The 22,626-nt window shown below is 37.5% G+C and overlaps 1 protein-coding gene across 1 annotated transcript in view; it reads left to right on the top strand.

Annotated features, from left to right (window-relative positions):
* ASTN1 (astrotactin 1) overlaps positions 1–22,626 on the top strand; it is a 461,200-nt gene that overhangs the window by 240,644 nt on the left and 197,930 nt on the right. Inside the window, exon 8 of the mRNA XM_072648560.1 lies at positions 3,575–3,659. Within this exon, the coding sequence (XP_072504661.1) occupies positions 3,575–3,659 (85 nt within the window). The remainder of the gene's footprint in view (positions 1–3,574; positions 3,660–22,626) is intronic.

Below are 22,626 nucleotides of genomic sequence, written 5' to 3' on the forward strand. Positions count from 1 at the left end.
AGTGCTCTATCAAGGTCAGCTGTTCTCATTATTTTTTTTTTCTTGTGAACCTTCATCCTGATACAGTTTTCAAAAACTTCTATGTTTCTTGACCTTTGAGATACCAGTTTGGAGAGAGACATTGTATCTTCCTTCTCTTTGCAGTTTGTCATTGAGGGGCAAATTCTAGACATATGATATGGAGATGACATAGGTGAAAGGTCTTATAAAATACTGGAAAAGGGACTTTTCAAGATGCATAAACATGCAACCAGGGCAGTTGGGATTATTGTCTCCATTTTACAGATAGGGAAACTGAGGCTTGGATAGGAAAATTGACTTTGGTCATGATAATAAGGCTAGTGTTAAATATTTGAACTTGGACCTCCTGATTGCCAATTCCAGATCTTTCCACTAGTTCATACTGATTAAAGCCTTAATTTAAAAAAGTGTACATGAATATACCCTCTTCTATTATCTTAATAGGTTTTTATTAATAACTTTTATTCTTACATTGTCTTGCTTTCTCCCTCTATCCTCCCTTCCTCAAGAGAGCTCTTCCTTATAATAAAGACTTTTTTTAAAGACAAAGAGAAAGAAAAGAAATAAGTGATATTCAACACCCATGGATGATTCCTCCTCCCACCTTCACCAAGAAAGAGGAGGGGTAGGGGATGTGGAGCATTAATGTTGATTATAATATATTAACAACAGTCATTATATTATATTAACAAAATATAATATATAAGCAACATTTGTAATTAACAATAATAATAAAAATCAGACACCACCTGAGTTCTCATACACTTGTCTTTGCTTGGTGCTGCAGACCTCAGTTCAACGGAATAACTCCAGGCCAGGAAATTCCCTTCAACAATACAGATGAGCAAATGTAAAAGGGAGTGGGATATAGTATAGTAGGTAGAGAGCCAGTCTTTGAATGAGAAAGATCCGAGTTCAACTCTTGCCTCTGACATATGCTAAGTGGACAAGTTACTTAACCTCCCAGTGCCTTAGGTCACTCTCTCAGTAAACATTGTCTTTATTTCAGTTTTTGTTATAATGACCAGTTGTCAAATGCAGGGTTTGCAGTCGTTTTATGAACACTTTCACAATCATTATTGTTTCTGATACAACAATGCACTAGTTATAAAAAATATCCCAATTTTAAAAGTGAAAAAACACACTAAAAATGTTGAATGGTTAATCTTGTTGCCAATCTAGTAGATGGCAGAGCTGAGGTTAAGATGCAGGCTCTCTGATTCTGCAGTAATATTCTTTCCTTTATGCCATGATGCCTCCAAAGCATTGCTATGGCACTTCAGCATTCCATAAGGTGCTTAGAGATCTTCAAGTGGTCAGACATCCATCAGTGTAGGGGGATTCAATGGATAGCAATGACACCTACAATTCACTTACTTTTCTTGATGCTAGAAAGAAATGCAACCAATATTTCCACATAGAATCATAAGAACATCACTCTAAAAGAAATATGACCACTTGTCAAATATGTTATGATGGTGCTTCTTTTCTGTGGATGGGTAAGATCAGATGGCCACCAAGGTCCCTTCCAATCCTTACATTCTGTGAAGTACAGTCTTCCAAGTGGAGGGAAACCTTGGAACAAGTCATAATTGACTTAGATGCCTGAATCTTTTTTTTTCTTTTTCTTTTTAGTAAAAGTAAATGAATTCAGAGCAAAACCACAACAGGACCCAGGCCTCCTGGGAAAATGAAAGTGTGTAAAAGTTCAGAGAATAAAATGCTCTCGCTAGCCAGTATCCTAGCTCCTGTCCTTTTCCTCACTCTACTTAAAGTTAACTGCTGCATTTCTTTGTTTTTTTATTCTTTTCCTGAGCCAATGAATTAGTTTATGACAATGATAATATTATTTTAAGATTTTTTTATTTATTTAGGCAGGTTTATTTTTGAGTTTGAATTATAGAATGAAACATAAAACAAAAACATATTATATATTGTACCTTTTTATCCTGGAATTATCAATTTACCATTAGTAGTTTTCACTCCTTGCCGCTTAAATCTGGAACTTATAAGTTTATTCAGCACTAGCCTCTGACAAAATCATCATTGGTCAATTACTCCAACACTTCAAAAGATGCTTGATGTGATCCATGTGGACCATGTCACCATTTGATCAGATGTGGTTTCTTGTCCTTTGCTTTCCATAGCTCTTCTACTGAAGGATTACCCAAACAATGTGCTGGAGACCTTCCTCTGCTTTGTGTGTGTTTTTTTTTAATATTTCACAGATATTCATGAAGTACTTGGAATGTACTTCCACCTTTTCTGGTCCTACATGTTGCATGCCCTTAAAGTCTCTTCCAAAACTTGTCACACACTACAAAGAAACCAATTTAGTATTCTATGTTGGTTCTTCATAAGCTAGGAGGATCATTTCTTTAGCATATATATCAGAAAATGTATAACGGTGGGGATTTTATATGAATTTCCAACTCTGTTCTATCAGAACCTATGGATCAGTTCTTTACTAAAGGAATGAACCAGACTGAAACACTAATGATATCTTTGTCTGTCCATGTTGTGGGACCACCTCTTTTGTCTTGATTCCTATATTTGAAAGTTTACCACTTCATGTATTGTGTGGTAGTTTGTCTTGTCAAACTATACTGACATTTGTTTATATCTTTCTAATTACGTGTTAATTCAACAAAACATGTATTAACTACTTACTTTGTATAGCTAACTATACTAAAGCACTAGAAGAGATACAATCTAGAGACTTATTCTTTATTTCTTGAAGCTTATTATCTAGTAAAATTCTCTCTTCTTCCTTTAGGGGTGAGGGGAATCTTTCCAAAAAATATCACTGATGCATGATGCATTTGGATGAACAAGCATATTTATAAGCAGGAATCCTTGACTCCCTGTCCCCTTATACCTTCTTTCTTTTCTAGTTTGCTCAACCAACAAATGAAAGGGTTAGAGAATTAGACTTGGATGGGCCTGGTCACAGTAGCAGTGGTGATGGATACCATGGAAATTGACCACAAGGGAGCCAAGATTTTCTTGCAAATCAGTACTCTGACATTATCATGCTGACAGTTATAAAGTGCCTGGTGTTTGCACTGAACTTAAAGAGTCAGGTTTTATTTTGTATGTAAGCATACTGAAAATAAAGTAATAATATTGAAGCTTTGATTGGAGAAGGATAACAATCAGATCTCTTGCTGGTCAACCTAACTTGCCAGGTGGAAAAAAAATGACTAAACGTCATTTTATAGTTAAGATTGGTTTTCTTGGAGGAAGAAGAAAAGAAGGATGGATAGTTGCCTTTAAATCAAGCATTTATGGTGCAGGTTGTTAATGATTATATTTTGCTAGAAAGCAGGAGGGATTGACAAGTACATTTTAGTAAATATGGCTTTCCTTACCTTTTATCATGTAGCTTTTATGTCTACTGGGAGGTGGGATGTTGTGATGGGATTCACTAGTTCATTCATATTGTTGTTAGGGGCAGACTTGAGTCTGACCATTTTCTATTATTTTGTACAAGTTCAGAGTGTTAATGAACTCATTCATATTTCTCTTTCCTCCTTCCTACTCTGCTTCTAAGGGGAATGCCTTTGCTATGAAGGATACATGAAAGATCCAGTACATAAGCATCTCTGTATTCGGAACGAATGGGGCACAAACCAGGGGTAAGTGAAGTAACCGCAAACCGGCCAAATCTCAAGACATCCCCCACACCTTCAGATGTGGTATGACATGAGACAACTGCACAGCTAGGAACTGAGCCAAAGCTTGGTTATATTCTGAGCAGCAACTCAGTAAAATGAGAAAAAAATGACACTGTGCATTTCCATATTTATCCTGTCTTGGTGACGTTCATATCAACTTTTCTCCATTTACAAGTCAAGAGATGATGTCTCTGACTCGCAGCCATGCAGACTCCAGCTGGGATCTGAAAACCAAGCTGTCTTTCTTCCTCTTTTCCACACTATCACCAACTCTGAGGATTCCACAGACATACTTTAGCCCGTGATTCTGTTGGAGGCACACAAGGCTGAGCAGACTCCAGCTTGCCTCTCCAAGGGTGTGATTGACACCTAGCAAATGGCAACAGCAGCAACTTGTTTTCACTAGGGTTGTCAGCAAAGGGTGGTTTGAAAAGACATGGGAAGTAAGTAATGTCTGTTGAGGTAGGAGGTATTGTTATTTGAGGTATGTATGAATGTGCATGTATGCATGTGTGTGTGTGTGTGAGAGAGAGAGAACAATCCCTGATTTCAGCTTCACAGAGTGTCCTGTTTCTCCCCTTCAGACAAGCTTGGGATGAAATTGCATTACTGTCTCTATTTCTTTTAAAAGACATTTTTCCATTTTGCTTTCACTACGGGCCACGTTCCCATCTTGATGTCTGTGTTTTCTACAGTGCCTGATGCATTGTTGGGTGAATCAATACATGTTAAATAATCATAACAATCAATGGAACAGAGACACCTAGAAAGAAATCAAACCCAAAGGCATCTCGAGGTGATTGATTGGCTTGCAAATTAGTTATGGGCTTGCTGCCTGACAACATGGTAAAAGAAACCGATGTAATTTCCCCCAGTAAAGACTGTGGAATCACCATCCTGAGGTCAAAGATTGGCCCCCTCTATCAGATTCCAAGGAGACCAAACCTAGAATATTGAATACAGTTCAGGGCCCCTCAAAGCAATAAATATGTAGACAAATGGGTAAGAGTTTGGAGATCAGCAATAAAAGTGATTGAACATCTCAACGGATTGATTTATGATGAAGGAAGGAAAAGAACTTGACTCTCAGAAGTTGGCCAACTGATGACTAAGTTGGGACATGACAGATGGATGCAGCTATTTGAAGGGGGCGAACATTCCAGGGAGGGTAATTGTTGAGAACTAAGAGTAGGATGGTCTAAAGTTGGGAAACAGAAAACTGGGACACAGGTCAGAATGTTTTCTAACCTGGAAGCGTCATGGACCTTGTCTATGAAGCTAGCCTTGTTCTAATTCAGTGATGCCAATGGCTAGCACTCTACAGTTTACAAAGCTTTTCTTAAATTATATTATTTGAGCTGTTGAATTTCCCTGTCAGATGGCTGTGACTGATTCCATTTCACAGTGTAGGAAATTAGTGAAATTAAGTGTCTTTTTCAAGGGTCAATTAAAATCCTACATTCTATGGGAAGCCATCACACCAGCCCCTCTAAATTTCCCTCTTTTAATTATTTCCTGTTTATCCCATATATAGCTTCCTGCATGTACATATATATGTGTATATACACACGTGTGCATATGTGATATGTATACTTATATGCATATACATACACATGTGTGCATATATGCATGCACATGCTCACATGTGTGTGCATATATACATGCGTATACTTACACATGTATATACACACGTGTATATATACATATATATATTTGTTCGCTTATCATTTCCTGCATTAACTGTAAGCTCCTTCAAATAAGGAACTACCTTTTCCCTCTTTTTGTATCCCCAGATCTTAGCACAATGCCCGGCATGTGGTGGGTGCTTAATTGAAAATGTCTTCCTAACCCCAAATCCAACATTCTTTCCACTGAAATAGGCTGCCTCTTTTCAACTTCACTGCATTTCCACTCTTATCTGTGAACCCACTTGAATAATTCAGACAAATCAGACGCATTAATGTAGTGCTTTACAAGCTAGAATAAAGCCTTCTATGCTCATTATCTCATTTGATTCTCAAAACAACTTTGTGGCTTAGCTCTTATTATCCTCATTTCACAGATGAGGAAACAGGCCAAGAGAGGTTTAGTGACTTGCTGAGGGTCATCCAGCTAGGCAGTGTCTGAAGAAATCTCCCAAGATAGAACTGTAGGCACTGTCTCTCAGCTCCTAGAAAAGACTGTTGAAGTCTGTAAATACCACCTCAACAACCTTGTTACTTCAAGATTGGATGACGAGCAGTAGTGGAAAGATTCAAAGTGGGGTGATGGTCATTTTCTACTAGACATCTGTTTGCTCTACATTGAATAACAACTAAGACTGTTTAAAACTCCTTTTTTTTTTTCTTGGTTCCATCGGGTTCAGAATTTGAATTTGCACCATTGAGTGGATTATCTTCTTTCTGAGTTTCTCAGCTTTATGGTGGCTGAGAATGAAAAAAACTGATAATGAGTGCTGAAAGAATTTTCTAGATCATTTGGGCCCCAAACAATGCTGCTAAGGCAAACAGAAGAGGAAGAAAAAAAAGCAAAATCTTTTTTTATCAGAATCATCAAGGCTGACTCATCATAATGCCTGAAATTATAAGATATTAGAAATATCTGATATTTATAGAACACTCACTCCATTGTTTGTGAATGGCTTTAAATCATTTTTCTCAGTTAATTCTTGCAACAACCCTAGTAAGACAGTTAATATAAATAATTGCTATCCCCACTTACAGATAGGAAAAACTGAGAATCAGAGGGATGAAATTACTTAGCCATGGTAACCAGGCCATAATCAGAGAACCATCAATTTAGAGGTAGAAGGGTCTGAGCTTTAAAAGTTATCTGGTGCAACTCTCATTTTATATTTATAAGATCATATAGTTCACATATAGCAAGAGACAATCCCTGTCTTCAGGGAGCTTACAGCCTATTTCAGGAGACAACATGGAAAAATACATACAAAACAAGGTATATACAGGATAAATAGAAAATAATTAAAAGAGGAAAAACACTGGAATGAGTATACCAAGGCCCAGAGAGGTTAAGATCTTTACCCAAATTCACGCAGAAAGCAAATGGTAGAAACAGGATTTGAACCCAAGTTATCTGTTTCCAAAGTTAATCTTCTTTTCATAGCACTTGCCACTTACCCTGTCTTCAAAGAAGAAACATATTAGGATGAGCCTGACTTGGCTTGCTAATTGTTAGACCATCTGCATTTTCCCTTGCTGATATATGGAAAGTCCTATGATTGAGCCCAGTGCCTCCAGGGATAGGGTAGAGAACCTAAAGTTGGAGTCATCTCAAATGAGCCAGGGTAAAGCACCGAGTTATAACTTGACAGGAACATTAGCCCCAGGAAACAGACAAAAAGACCTAATCTGTCATTTCCATCTCTAATTTCCATGATTCTGTGATCATCACTGCCTTTGAGGTCTCATTTTGGACACTAATAAAATAATGGAAAGACTGCTAAGAGAAAGAAAAAAAAATGTAAATCCCATGAGGATAATGGAAGTAGAAGAGATAAGCTGCATGAGTCTCTGTGAAAAAAAATAATCATAATAAATGTGCCAGACAAACTTGACTAGAGGTTTTCCTCATAACATGACAATATGAACAAAAATGGGAGGGAGCAATGCATCTTCATTTAATTCAGGGATCTTATGCCCTGTTTCTTTAAATGGCTCTCAAGAAATTAATCGAAATTTATGTGAACGTGAAGTCTGTCAACTGAATTGAAAATGGGTTGACTGATTGCCAGCTAATGATATGTAGGGGCATTATGGGAAATCAATGTTAGGTCTGGTTTTTCCCAAACATCTTATTTAATGAGTTAGGAGGTGGGGGAGGGAGGAATAAGAACCACATGTTTGCATTGCTTCTGCAATGAACTTGTAAATGTCAAAGAAATAAAATATTCTTCCAAATGATACTAGCTCCTAGATCTTCTCAAAACAGAAAGTCAGAGATTGAGAGTGGTAAGGGACCTCACAAGTGACTTAGTGTAACACCCATCCACCCATTTGACAGATAAGAAAGTGGAGGTCTAGTAAAGGTAAGGGGCATGCTCATGGTCACATGACTAGCAAGTGGCAGAACTGAGATTCAACAATGACCAGAAGAACTGGTGTTTATGTAGAGCTTTAGGAGAAAGAGAATTAGAATATATACAGCACCTACTTATGTACCAGATACTGTTCTAAGTGCTTTATAAACGTATCATTTCAAACTCACCACAATCCTATGAGATAGGTGTTATTATTATCCCCATTTTACAGATGAGGAAACTGGAGCAGACAAAGGTTAAATGACTTGCTTAGGGTCACACATTATCTGAGGTTGGATTTCAGATCTTCCTGACTCCAGACCCCACACTCTATCCACTGCCTCATGTAGATTTAAGGTTTGTAAAGCACTTCATTTGATCATCAAAACAAGTCTCTGAGGTAAGTGCTATTATTATCAGCATTTTACAGATGAGAACACTTGTTGAAGGAGGGCTAGTGACTTGCAGAGAGGCACACAGCTAATGAGTATCCTGGGCAGTGTTTGAAGTTGGGTCTTCCTGACTCCAAGTTCAGGTCTCTCTCCTTTGTACCACCTACCTACCCCATTCAAACCTAGGTTGTATGATGTCACATCTAGCCCCATTTCTGCTGCATCATGAGGACTTCTTAGGTCAGCAAAAGTTAACTATGGTTAAATGAAAGCTGGCTTTGGAAAATCTAAGTTATTGTGTCTGGATCAAAACAGTCATAAATTTCAGGAAGTTCAGGCAGGGAAGAAAATTGATTAAGAGCCATAGCAGTGCAAAGAGTTTTAAATGGGTTCTACTTTGTGAAGTTCAGAAAGGATGGGGCTAGGAAATACAATGGGGACAGAGGACTAGTCCTTTGCCCATCTCTCCACCCTCTTCAAAGATCTTCCCACGTTTATAGGAGCACAGATTGGAAGGTTTTCTTGTATAGTCAGTCAGCTGGTCCACAAGAACCATTTGGGGCAATTAACTAATTTTGGTGCAAGAAGTAACACAACAGCTTTTCAATTCCTTTCTTAAAGCCTCCATGCAGATTCTTTCTTTGTCCATGCATTCTCATTTACTTTCTCTCTTATGTTATCATAGTTGATGTATATACTTTTTTCTTTGTATTATTTCATAAAGGTTTTTCTCAGTTTCTTTGTATTCCTCATAGTGGTTGACTTTAATGAATATACCACAATTTCTTTTATTAGTCATCACCATGTTGTTGGTCATTTAGCCTTCCTCAAAATTATTGCAATTACGTATGAAGATGTTATGAAAATCTTTGAACAGAGATCATTTGGCTAATTCTCTTGATAATTCAGCATTATTATTGTTATTAGTAGAAATTAGTATGTTTAGAAATATATTCCTATCCGTGGTTGCCATCAAAAAGATTAAGAATACCCTTTGGAATGTGCCCCCATGATCCCATAGTTGGAAAGGATCTTAAGCTAGATAAGCCATTGGTCCAATGTAGTGTGGCAATTATGTTTTACTAGCTTACACTAATTGCATTTAACTTTAAGCACTGCCTGTCATTAATACTGAACATTTCTGAGGTGAAATGACCATGACAAATTTAAATCTTCCAGAGAAGAGAAATAAGGATGAATAAGGTAGGATGTAAAGGAAGAAAGGTATTGAATTGCATGAAAGCATCAGGATATAGAGGAAAGGAAAGGTGGTGCAGTGGATAGAGCCCTGGGCTTGCAATCAGGAAGACTCATCTTCATGAGATCAAATCCAGCCTTGGACAATTACTTGCTGTGTGACTCTGGGAAAGTCACTTAACCCTGTTTGCCTCAGTTTCCCTATCTGTAAAATGAGCTAGAGGAGGAAATGACAAACCACTCCAATATCTTTGCCAAGAAAACCCCAGATGAAGTCACAAAGAATTGGATACCACTGAAATGAAATTGTAATAAATGGAGGAAGGAGTAGAGAGGGTTATGCACTACATGTCTTTAGTCCATTCAGGACATTAGAACATTATTAGGCTATACTTTTTCATTGTAGTTGCTGTGAAATTAAAAATGTACCCATGGACCTCAGATGTATAAAATCAAGAGTCCATGCAGGACAATTAATCAATCAATAAACAAGCAGTTATTAAGGGTTTACTATATGCTACAAAATTTGCTAAGTGCTGGAGTTAGAAAGACAAAAAAGGAATCAATCTCTGCTCTCAAGTTATAGTCTGTTGGAGGAAACAGCATATTTATTATACATAAAAGAATTACAGTATAAATTTGGGTAAATAATAGTCTGATTTCTTGTTATTCCAAAACTAACAAAGGAGTGAGAAAAGCCAAATAAATTTCCTCTTAGTGCAAAGTTAAAATAGGTAAATTAGGAGACTGACGAGCCAAAATGAAGGATGAAATCAGAAGGAGAAAACTCTGAAAAATGACCAGTCCACTGGAAGGTGAGGAAGGTTCAGTTCTGGAAAGTGTGAGCAGGAAGGTTCCTGCTGAATGTTGACATAACCTAAGTGGTACAGTGGAGCTGAAATCAACAAGGCTTGAGTCTGAATCTTGATTCAGATACTTACTAGATGAATATCTGCCTCAGTATCCTCCTGTGTAAAAAGTGGGTAGTGATGGCACCTACCTGCTATGGTTTTTGTGAGGATCAAATGAGATAATATTTCTAGAGTTCTTTTTAAACATTAAAGTGCTACAAAATAGATCATGATGATAATGAAGATTGTTCCTGGGCTATTCAGAAAGCAGCTATTTCACTCTGAGAGGCAGCAAACTAGCAAAGTAAGGAAGTGTCCTCTCCACACAGAACTTTCTCCATTCTGATTCAATATAACCTTCCTATTCTGGGCTCTTGCTGTTCCTTTGTTCCCTTGTTCTCACCTCCTCCCACTTCGACAGAGAACAATATATTAGTGATCTTCACACATTCGACACTTGGAACAAACCAACTGCTTTCTTTTTCGTCCAAGATCGGGACCAAAGTTTCTCAGCCTGCTCCTGCTCCTCCCTAAGCCTTGCCCACAATGGATCAGCAATAGGAATTTTGACTTGCCTGGCACATAGCATTATTGGATTTCATGACTAGGCCTCCAGCAAAACAGCTGACTTACCTCCAGTGGTGATGGTGTGCCAGGATAGGTCTGCACAAGTACTTGAGGTCCAAGTACCTAATGCTGAAAAGGGGTAATCCCCAGCTCTTTGGATATCCATGATGGGGACTTATCTCTAGCTCCAAACCAACACTGTAGCAATAGCCAAAAGACTGAGGCAAGGGCCTGGTCATGAAAACCAAGTTCCTTGGTCAAAGGTTGGTATCTGTAGCCAGAGTTCCCATGGAACATCAGTATGTCAGGTGAAATCCAGAAGTCCTCCCTACTTATAAATCTGCTTAAGCAAAACAGTCCATCACCCGAGCCCTCCCCACCCCTCTTTCTTGTCCTGTCTTCCATATCACTCATTGACCTTTATTCACCTTTCTCCAAGTCCTCCAGACAGGATCTAGACAGCCAGCTGGCTGTTCCATTATCTCAGGACACTCTCCCACCCTTGGGCTCAGACTGCATTTTCTATGCTTAGCCCTTCTTGTTGCTGTGCTACCTGCAAATATGATTATCCTCCCATTAAGCCTGTTCTCTCTCTCCCTCCCTTCCTCTCTTCCTCTCTCTCCCCCCTCTCCTCTTCTTTCTTTTCCTCTCTGCCCCCTCTCCTCCCATTCTTTGTCTTCTCGCTTTGTCTCTCTTATAGTTTGTTTTTAAACAGCCACAATTACCATCATATATGTCTTCTTATAATTTGCTCAAGCTTTTCATTCTCATTTCTCTCTTTATCCTTTTACTTTCTTTTCTCCCTCCTCATGCATGTCTCAATTCCCTCTTTCCTCAAGAGGTGATCAAAGTTGGATCTGGATTCTGAAGGGAAGCAAAGTTTCTACTACCCTCTTCCTCTCTGGATGCTGCAGCATGCAGCCAGATGCTTGCATGCTGTATCAAAGTCAGATTTTTCAGAGATTGAAGGGGCAGGACTTGAATGTGTTCCAAGTGGATCTGAAGAGACCTGAATCTAGTAAGATGTTTGTTTGGAAGGGGTTTCTTCCTCCACCTGGCAAAATTTCCACCACATGCTGAATGATTTTCTTATGTATATCAGAGCATAAAATCTCCATTCAAATGTGAACTCCTTAAATATAGGGACAATTTTGTTTTTGCTTTTTCTTTGTATCATCAGAGCTTAGCAGAATGCCTAGCACATAATAAGTGCTTAATAAATGCTTATTGATTGATTGATGATTTTTAAATGAAATCCTGAGTGTCTAGAATTCACCACTTGCCTTTAACAAGGAGTAGGGGATGAGTTTGTAATGTCTTCATGGTTATGCCCTTCCTTCTCAATACACAATATGTGTGTGCGTATGTTTGTATACATATACAAATACACACATATATGTATGTATACACATATACATACATCTATGTATCATATGTGTGTATATGTATGTATTTCACTTATATTGCATATGCATGTTTGTATTTGTGCACATGCATGTATGTGTGTGTACATGTGCATATATGTGTATGTGCATACATGTGTATGTACGTACTTCCCATATATATGTATATTCCCTTCATATCTATTATGTCAAGAAAATGAAAATTCAGAGAGTTTAAATGGATTTTGTCTGGTCATACAAACAATGTGTCAGAGGTGGAATTTAAACCAGGGCTGCTAAGAGATTGAAATTCTAGCAGTCTTTCCACTGCACTCCGTTGCCTTGCTGAAATTGACTCTGGGGTTGCTATGTCCACTCCTGGAAACCTGAGATAGCCATGAGCATTCCTAATGTCTAGGTCCCGAAGAGTATTTACTGTTCTCCAAAGTGTCTTTCAGTTTTCAGCTTAATATAGCACAGAGGTGATGCATTCTTTCTAAGGTGAATTTCTAATAAATGTAGAATAAAGTCTTCCTGTTGTTCTGAGGGAGAATGTGGGTGTAATACTATTGGAAGTGAGAATATAATAGAATAGATCACTTATATACAGTTTTAAGTTTTACGAAGCATTTTACATATATTATCTCATAACAACCTGTGAGAGAGTTGCTACTCTGATTCCCATTTTACAGATGAGAAAACTAAATCTGAGAGGTTACACAATGACACATAGCTAATAAGGGTTTGAGACAGGGTTTGAACTTAGGTCATCTTGACTTCAAGTTCAGCACCCATCCACTATTACATACAAGGATAAAAAGGGGGAGGGATTCTTAGTTTGTGAAGAAAATGCTTCATATTCCACAACTGGTCCACATATAGTCATGCCTTCTCCTTTACAATTATTTTCCTTCCTTAGAGATTCAGTGACCACCCAATAACTCTTCTCTAACTCTCCAACGCACCCTAAATCATCATCCTCCCCATATCACCCCATATCTTTATAAGTCAGAGACAGTAGTTGACCTTCCATTTTCAGGACTTCTCTTTGCCTTTCCTTGGAGGAACTGGAGATATTTTCTTTCTTGTGTGAGAGCACAGGCTGTCATGAACAGCAGTACAGAGTGACTTATTTTAAATAATGAGGTGTACCATTTTTTGCCATTAAGATCATTGAATTTTTTTAAAGACCTCAATTTGCTCTTCTGTCTCCAAAATGAAGAAGGTAAATTGAATCAGAGTATTGCATAATTACAAGTAACCTGAGAAGTTAGTACAAACCATGCCTTAACAGAAAAGTTCCTCTAACGCATTGTTGATAGGTGGTCATGGAACCCTTTTCTGAAGTCTACCTTTAAGGAATCAGTCATGACAGGCAGTCATGTGAAACCCATTCACTAGCTTCTGAAGAAGGAAGCCCATTCTACTTTTGGATAACTCTAAATTAAGAGCTTTTATTAATGTACCACATGATCTTATTAGCTTTTGTGGCTTCCATGTCATACTATTGATTCTTGTGAAGGTTACAAGCCACTAAAAATTCCTACCAAGGTAGCACTTTTTTTCCCCACTTGAACTATTGTCATGTCCATGTTCCTCTAGTCTATAATGTATAATTAATTGACAGTGTTACATTCATATTATTAAGTTGTACTTTAATTAATTCAAAAAATCATTTTAGCCTTTTGAGATATTTAGTTCTTGAACCATTAACTTTTGTGTCATAGGCATAGTTGATAAGCATGACATCCATGATAAAATTTTTTGATAAAAATTTTGAACCCCTTGATTAGAGAGATGCAAATCAAAACACTCTGAGGTACCACATAACACCTATCAGATTGGCTAACATGACAAAACAGGAAGATGATAAATGTTGGAGAAGTTGGGGGGAACACTAAATCATTGTTGGTGGAGCTGTGAGCTGATTCAACCATTCTGGAGAGCAACTTGGAACTATGCCCAAAGGGCTACAAAAATGTGCATACTCTTCGACGCAGCAATATCTCTTCTAGGGCTGTATCCTAAAGAGATCATAAAAATGGGAAAGGGTTCCACATGTACAAAAATATTTATAGCAGCTCTCTTTGTGGTGGCCAAAAACTGGAAATCAAGGGGATGCTTATCCATTGGGGAATGGCTGAACAAGTTGTGGTATATGAATGTAATGGAATACTATTTTGCTGTAAGAAATGATGAACAGGAAGATTTCAGAGAGGCCTGGAAAGATTTATATGAAGTGATGCTGAGTGAAAGGAGCAGAACCAGGAGAACTTTGTACATAGTAACAACCACAGTGTGCAAGGAATTTTTCTGGTGGACTTAGTCCTTCACAGCAATGCAAGGACCTAGAAAATTCCCAGTGGACTCTTGAAGCAAAATGCCTTCCACATCCAGAGAAAGAACTATGTAATTGGATCTCAGAATGAAGCAGACCATTTTCTCTTGTGTTATGTTATGTTTTGTTTTGTTTTCATGGTTTCTCCCATTCATTTTAATTCTTCTATGCAACATAACTAAAGTGAAAATGTACTTAATAAGAATGTGTGTGTAGAACTTATGTAAGATTGCATGCCGTCTCAGGGAGAGAAGGAGAAAAATCTAAAATATATGGAAGTTATTGTAGAAAACTGAAAACAAATAAAAAAAATTAATTTTGAACAAAACAGAATTAAGAGTACAATGGTACAAAGGATACAACAATTAGCACAATGGATAGAATGCTGGACCTATAGTTGGGAAGACTTATTTTCCTGAGTTCAAATCTAACCTTAGACATTTGCTAGCTGTGTGACCCTAGGCAAATCACTTAACTCTGTTTGCCTCAGTTTCATCATCTGTAAAATGAGCTGGAGAAAGAAATAGCAATACACTCCTGTATTTTTGCCAAGAAAACCACAATTGAATCATGAAGAGTCAGACATGACTGAAATGACTGAACAAAAAAAAAAGGGCAGACCCAACACAAAACCTTCTTCAAGATTGACACTGACTCTGGGCATTTTCTCTGGCTATCTGTCCCCCATGCTTAGAATTCTCTCTCTCTCTCTCTCTCTCTCTCTCTCTCTCTCTCTCTCTCTCTCTCTCTCTCTCTCTCTCTCTCTCTCTCTCTGTGTGTGTGTCTCTGTCTCTGTCTCTCTGTCTCTGTCTCTGTCTGTCTGTCTCTGTCTCTGTCTCTGTGTCTCTGTGTCTCTCTCTCTCTCTCTCTCTCTCTCTCTCTCTCTCTCTCTCTCTCTCTCTCTCTCTCTCTCTCTCTCTCTCTCTCTCTCTGTCCTGGGTCCTCTTTTTTTTCTCTCCATACTCTCATCAATTTCTACTTCTTCAGTTATCATCTATGCAAATGACTTCTAGATCAAAATATCCAAACGTGCTCTCTGCTGACCTCCAGTCGAGTAGCATTTCAACTACTGAATATCTCAAACTAAGTGTCCTATAGGTGTCTCAAACTTAGTATATCATAGAATTCATCGTCTTTTCCCCAAAATCTTAAGAGCATTAAGGCTCTTGCCTTTTTCCAACTACCCCTTTTTATCAAGAGTATCTCTAACTTTCCAATCACCACTGTGGCTCTTGACCTCAGTATCATCTTCAGCTGTTTGCTCTTATTCACCAAACAACTCAATCTTATTTCTTCCTTTATAACATCTCTCCCACATATCCTCTTCTCTCCACTCTCACAGCTACCACTCTAGTTTATACTTTTATTACTCCTTACCTGCACTACTACAGAGGTTTTCTAATTGCTCTTCCTGTCTTTTCACTCTAATCCAGTCAGCTGCCAGTGATTTTCTTAAAGTGTAGCTATGACCATTGTTACCCTCCCTATTTCATAAACTACTCTGGCCCCTTATTGCCTCCCAGATCAGATATAAAGTCCTTTGTTTGGAATTTAAAACTCTGTGACTTGGCTCCCTCTTTCCTTTCAAATTTTCTTCTACTTTGCTGCTCTGTACATACCCTACAATCCCACTACAGAGTCTTGTTTGCAATTACTTGAACAGCACTCTCTATCTCCCATCTTTGAAACTTTGCAACTGGCTGTTCCCCATATCTGAAATGCTTTCTCCTTTATTTCCACCTCTGAGCTTCCTTGGTACCCCTTTTCCCATTCCCCCCCCCAAGCTTTCTCCTATAATATTACCTTCTTTCCACTTGGTATATATATCAAATGTGCCTATTTATTTAAATATTATTTCTACAGTTGAGCCTGAGCAAGTCACTTAACTTTGTTTACCTCAGGTTCCTCATTTGTAAAAGGAACTGGAGAAGGAAATGGAAAACCACTTCAGTATCTTTGTCAAGAAAACCCCAAATGGGGTCACAAAGATTTGGACATAATTGAAACAACTCAGCAATCAGAAGGTATAAGGTTCTTGAGGGAAGTGACAGTTTCTGCCTTGCTTTGTATTCCCAAAACATAGCACTGACATAAGTGTATAATAAATACTTGTTAATTGACCTGTTGACTGTTGTCCAAAAAAAAGAAAGTAAAGAAAAGAAGGTATGGTGTGCATTAATTATTCCAATATTTTCCTTCCTTATCTACTTTGAATATGAAGATGTAGATGTCACTACCTTCTACACTACCCATCATTTCTATTTTAGAAACCAGTTTTCCCTGGTCAGTCACAATGAGCTACGGAATAATGGCTTCCCCCTAATCCTTTCCTCTACCTTTTAAAGAATGGGATTAGTATTAAAAGATTTTAAAAGCTATTCAACTTGTAACAGAGAGAGTTCCAGGATGTGTCTGAGTATTTTAAGGCTCCTATCACCAAACACTGTCATTTCTCCATTCCAATTTTTTTTTTAATACATCGTCTTCCTTTTTCTGGCCCAAGGTCCAGAGTATATTCCTATCACAACAATGCTGCTTCTCCCTCTATTGAATCTCAGTTAAATACACTCCACATTTCCCCAGGTTTGTGAATTTCCTCACCTGAATTTATGTTGTATCCAGTGATTCTCCTACACTCCTTTTTTCTAGTATATCCCATCTGTCCCTCTTCTTTGACAGTGTTGCCTCAGAGTTACCTATCTATACCCCATTGATATTTTGCCTTTGTCATAAATGTTGTGCCCAGTGATGTCTGATATGACAGAACTATGAAAGCAGTTTTCTCCCTTACCCTCTATTTTAAGGCCAGTAGTCTAAGATTTCAATATTTTCTATTATACATACTTTGATGGAACTATAATCTCACCCTTGTAGGTACTCTCTTAAAACCAACTTCTCCATGCCTTCCTTCTCTGTGACTTAGGCAGGTAGGTGTCACAGTGGATTGAGCACTGGGTCCAGAATCAGGAAGATCTGAGTTAAGTTCTGACCTTACATACTTACAAGCTGTGTGACCTTGAACAGTTTAACTAAAAAATGGGATCATAATACTATCTGCCTCTAAAGGTTGTTGTGGATGTAAAATGAGATCGTATTTTTAAAGTGCTTTGCATGGTTGCTGGTACTTAGTAAGGAGCTATATAAGTGCTTGTTCTTTCCCTTTCCATCAATCCTTCAATGTAAGGAGGAGATTCAACTAACAGTAATTCCTCTAGATTTCTCCTCACATTTCATGGACACCAATCATGTACACAGGCAGTCTGTTGATTATGTCTTACTCTTATGACATGGCTAACTCACCTTTTCTGATTGTGCGTATTCTAAATACTGTCCTTAATGTCATTCCCTCTGCTGAGTTCTGAATTGCTTTTCACATAGTAGGCACTTTTAAAAAACATATATGGAACTGAAATTGAATTCAATTTTTAGAATTAATGTCCTGTTTTCTAGGTGGACTTTTCAGAATGTATTTTGAGTGTTTGAGTGTTTGAATGTTCATTCAGTCTCCATATTTCCTCAAATTCTTTGAAAAAAAAGTAGAAACATAGAATTTGAAAGAGTAATGAGTAAATCATTTAATGCAGTCCTTAAATCTATCTTTGCAGAGTACAACTTTCAGTCTGCAAAAGAGTGTTATAGACAGTCTACTTAAAATTTTATATAAAAATGCTCCCAAATATCCATTAACAACACACTGCAACATCTCACAATACCATTAGGAATTCTTCCTAATGGCTTCTCCTCTTGTCCAGACCTCAGGAGAAGGAAGTATACTGATCACTAATCATACAGGTCATATATTTCTCCTATGAATACCAGAATAATTTTATGTAACAAAATAGATCTCTGAATTATATTCAATTCAGTGAGCATTTATTTTGAACCTAGTAGGTGCAAGGACTATGAAAGACCTGTTCCAAAGAATGCTCACTATGATACCCTCCATCTCTAATGTCCACTGACTAAAAACATAGAATTTTAAGAGTAGAAAAACACAACAGATAATCTAACTCTTAAACAAAAAAATCCTTTCTACTGCTTCTCTGATGGAACTTCAAGCACTATCTCTTGGTTTCCTGTATACTTCGTGATGATGGAAAGCTCACTACTTTGTACAATTGTTGACCATCTCTAATTGTTAAAAAGGTCTTGATATTGAGCTGAAATATGCCTCTCTATACTGTCTATCTATCAGCCTTAATTCTCTTCTCTGTGATAACACAGAGCTTCTTCACTCCATAAAAATATTTTTTTTTCAAATTCTACTGCATGAAAAGCACTATTCTAGATACTAAGAAAGCTGAAAGGATAAATAGCATGACCCCTATCCTCAAGTGGTTTTCAATAAGTTTAGGAAGTTTTGTATATGACAGCACTTTAAACAATTGTGACTAATGTAAGTCTTCCTTGCTCCAGTTTAAACATCACTAATTCCCATAAGCATTCCTTATACTGTATGGTTTTGAAGTCCTTTAACATTTTGGTTGCCCTCATATGAATGTTGCTAGTATAGAATAAAATTCTATTAATTCTGGCTAAGATTGGATTAGCATTTTTAGCAAATGCATCATACTGTTGGCTCATACTGAGCACATGGTCAAATTCAATCTCCAAGGTCTTTTCCTCCCCCATTTGTACTTGAGCAATTCATATCGTAACTCAAATACAGAACTTCCAATGCATATTTCAGTCAATCAAGCAAGCAAGCAAAAAGCATTTACTAAGTATCCACTTTACACTAAGGTATATATACACAAACGTATGTATGTATACACACATATGTGTATATATGCATGTATACACATATATGCACAATATGTGTATATACACAAATACATGTGCACATATTTGTGCATATATATGTGTGTGTATAGATATGTTCCAATTTCTCTCCCTCCACCCTTCCTCCATACATTGAGAAGGCAAGGCATATGATATCTATTATATATATGAAGTTAGGCAAAACATATTTCCACATTGGCATGTTGCAAAAAAAGAAATTCATCATAGTTTAGACTGACATTTTAGACTTGTCAGTTTCATTCAAAATCTTTCATTGGTTGTCTGTTGAATGTCATTCCTCCTTGGTTTGTCATCTGAAAAATTTGCAAACACACTTCTGTATCACAACAGGGTCAAAGTTATAACCTTGGGGCACACTGCCTCCCTTAAGACTGACTTTATTCCATTAATTTGTATTCTTTGAGTACTATTGTTTAAATAATTATTATCCAGCCCACATTATGTATTTTTAAACTTATGCATAAATACATCATTGGAAGTTTTGTCAATGCCTAAGAGAGATGAAGATGTGTTGTAGCTACAATATTTTCCTCATCTACTAATCCAGTAACTATATCTTTCAAAAAAGAAGAAAGGAAAATGAAGTCTCTCATGTTTTGTGCTTAGTGAACCAGTGCTGGCTTTTAGTGATTATCATTTGACTCTTCTATTATTTCTTCTCTCTGGAGCCCCAAAACTATGACACAGTAAAATTTGTGAGGCTGCTGAGAAAGTTGTTCTGTTTCTGCCAGTGTGTATGTGTCCCCCCATTGTGTTCTTTCAATATATTGTGCAGTCCCAAATGACCTAGAATGTCATCATACATAAAGCTCTAGTATGAAAGCCAACCATTGTGTAGATGATACAAATCGACTGATTTAAAGGTGATGAGGAAGCAAAATGTCTTCTGGTTGTTATGATGACCTGCTTTTTGGCCCCAGAATTCAAATGCAAGGTCATAGACTGAATGTTCAGATCCTGCTAAAATGCTGTAGCCCCGTTAGACGTCACTGAATCATAGGATGGCTGTTGAAAGGAAACTTAAATGTCATCATTTGCAACTTGGACCAAGATTTCCTTCCATCCCTGATGCATACACATACGTCAAGTGATCATCCAGTTTTTGCTTGCAGACTGTCAATGAGCAGAAGCCCACTGGGCAGTATAGTGGGTAGGCGGGCTTGGAATCAGGAAAATTTGATTTTAGAACCCGCTTTAGACACTTAATAGGTTTCTCATTCTATGCAAGTCTGACTGAGTTTCTTTATCGGTAAAATGGGGTTGATAATAATGCAGACAGTTCTTGCTTTATGTATATGGACAGTTTCACAGACCACTATTGAAAGCAATATTTATGTAATGGGAATTTGTCCCAATCCACTCACTTCACTTAGTTTGTAACAAAAGCATAAGTAAAATACCTTTACCCGCGTCATAAAATGTGCTAAAATGCAGGCATATTAAATACTGTACTATGACAAACTGAATTATGAAATGAATGGTAAAGTTAGTGATAAAGTATGTGCAGTACTGTACAGTACAGTTAACATAGATGAACCATGTGTTGTCCCTTCCCCACCCACCGCACCTAGCCCTTTATAACTGAAGGGTTGTGTGAAAATTTTTTTATGAAGCTATTGAGAGATGTTTTGACCGTGGCTCTGTTTTTTTCCCTCACATATCTGAGAGCAAGCAATGTTATCCTCAACTAGTTTTTGAACATTTAACAATCTTGAAGTATTTGGAGCCATCTTCTCAATAAAAGAAACATGATGAAATGCTTCTGCCAACTACTTCATTGTGAATCTTTTTGATTCAACCTTGAGTTCCAAAACTTCCCTTTCTTCTTTTGCAATCTTTGCAGCTAGCAGCTTAATCAGATCCTCATTCGACAGTCGTCTCCATGAGAGTCAGTCAACTCCTCCACATCATTCTCATCCTCTTCTAGCTCCAATTCCTGAGCTCAGTTTACTACTTTGTTACTCACTTCTTTGAGTTTTAGCTTTGTCAAAGCTATGAAAATTGAGAATGACTGTGGGTACACTTTTTTCTTAACCCTCTTCATACATGTTCCTGTTATATCTTCCTGTGCCTAAGCAATATTGTGGATTGCACGGTAAATATTATAGGATTTGCAGAAATCTCTCCATGTCAACTTCTTATCTTCATCTAAAACTGTAATTGCCTGGGAAAATATAGCAAGTTGATAATGTCTTGAAACTCACAGAAATTCTCTGATGCATAGATTGTAATAATGAGATAGCATTAGGGGGAATGTAGACCCATTTTACATTTTCATTAAAGTCATCCAGATGGGGAGGGTTATCTGGTGCATTATCCAAAATGAGTAGAGTCTTGAAAGGGATGCATTATCATTACAAAACTTCTCCTTGGGAATGAAGCAGTACATAAAATATTATTCAAAGATGATAAGGGTTATCGATGCCTTCTGGTTAGCAAAATAATGCACAGGTAGTGTAGCCTTGCTGATTTCTTTCAATGCTCTGGGATTTTCTGAGTGGTGTACAAAGACACATTTTAATTTGCAAGTCCCATATGCATTCCCTCCAAGCAGAAGAGCAACTCTATTTTTCAAAACTTTATGCCTGGCATAGTTTTTTCTCCACTGAGATGCAGATTTGAGATGGCATTCTTTGATAAAATAGGCCAGTTTTGTCTACAAAAAAGATTTGCTCCAGCAAATAGGGACCTTCATCTATTATTTTCTTTGCAGGAACTCTGGGAACATCTTTGCTGCTTCACTATCGGCATTGGCAGCCACTCCTGACACTTGCGCATTCTGAAATTCTACACGATTTTTAAATCGTGCAAACCAACCAGTGCTGGCTGTAAATACCTATATTCCTTCGGGATACTTTACCTTTAAATATTCAAAGAGGTTTCAGGTCTTGGTTTGAATTATCATCAAGTTTAAAGAAATATTTTTTTCTGAGTCTGGTCTTTTAACCACATAGTTAATAGTTTCTCTATCTCTGGAATAGCACCTTCTCTTGGTTTCAACAGATAAGTCGACTTCATATAAGCAATACCTTTTGCACGCTCCTTTAGTTGGGTAGCATCCTTCACCACGGTGTTCAGTCAGTTCATGTACTATTGATGGCAATTTTTATCCTTCATATTTTCTAGTTATTTGATTCTCATTTCCAAGTCTATTGGTTCATGCTTATGAGATGGTTCAATTTTCCCCTCAAGAGTATGTTTAACACCAGCCATGATGAAAATCTAAGGATCCCCACTGAACATGGCAAGAGGCACAGTATCATTTACTATCTGCACATATGTAGGAACTGAGTTAGAGAAGCTTCTTTGCTTCCCAACACTATTTATACTGCCTTCATCATACAATGTCATCATACAGG

Source organism: Notamacropus eugenii, chromosome 2 (genome assembly GCF_028372415.1).
Source record: "Notamacropus eugenii isolate mMacEug1 chromosome 2, mMacEug1.pri_v2, whole genome shotgun sequence".
Lineage (NCBI taxonomy): Eukaryota > Metazoa > Chordata > Mammalia > Diprotodontia > Macropodidae > Notamacropus > Notamacropus eugenii.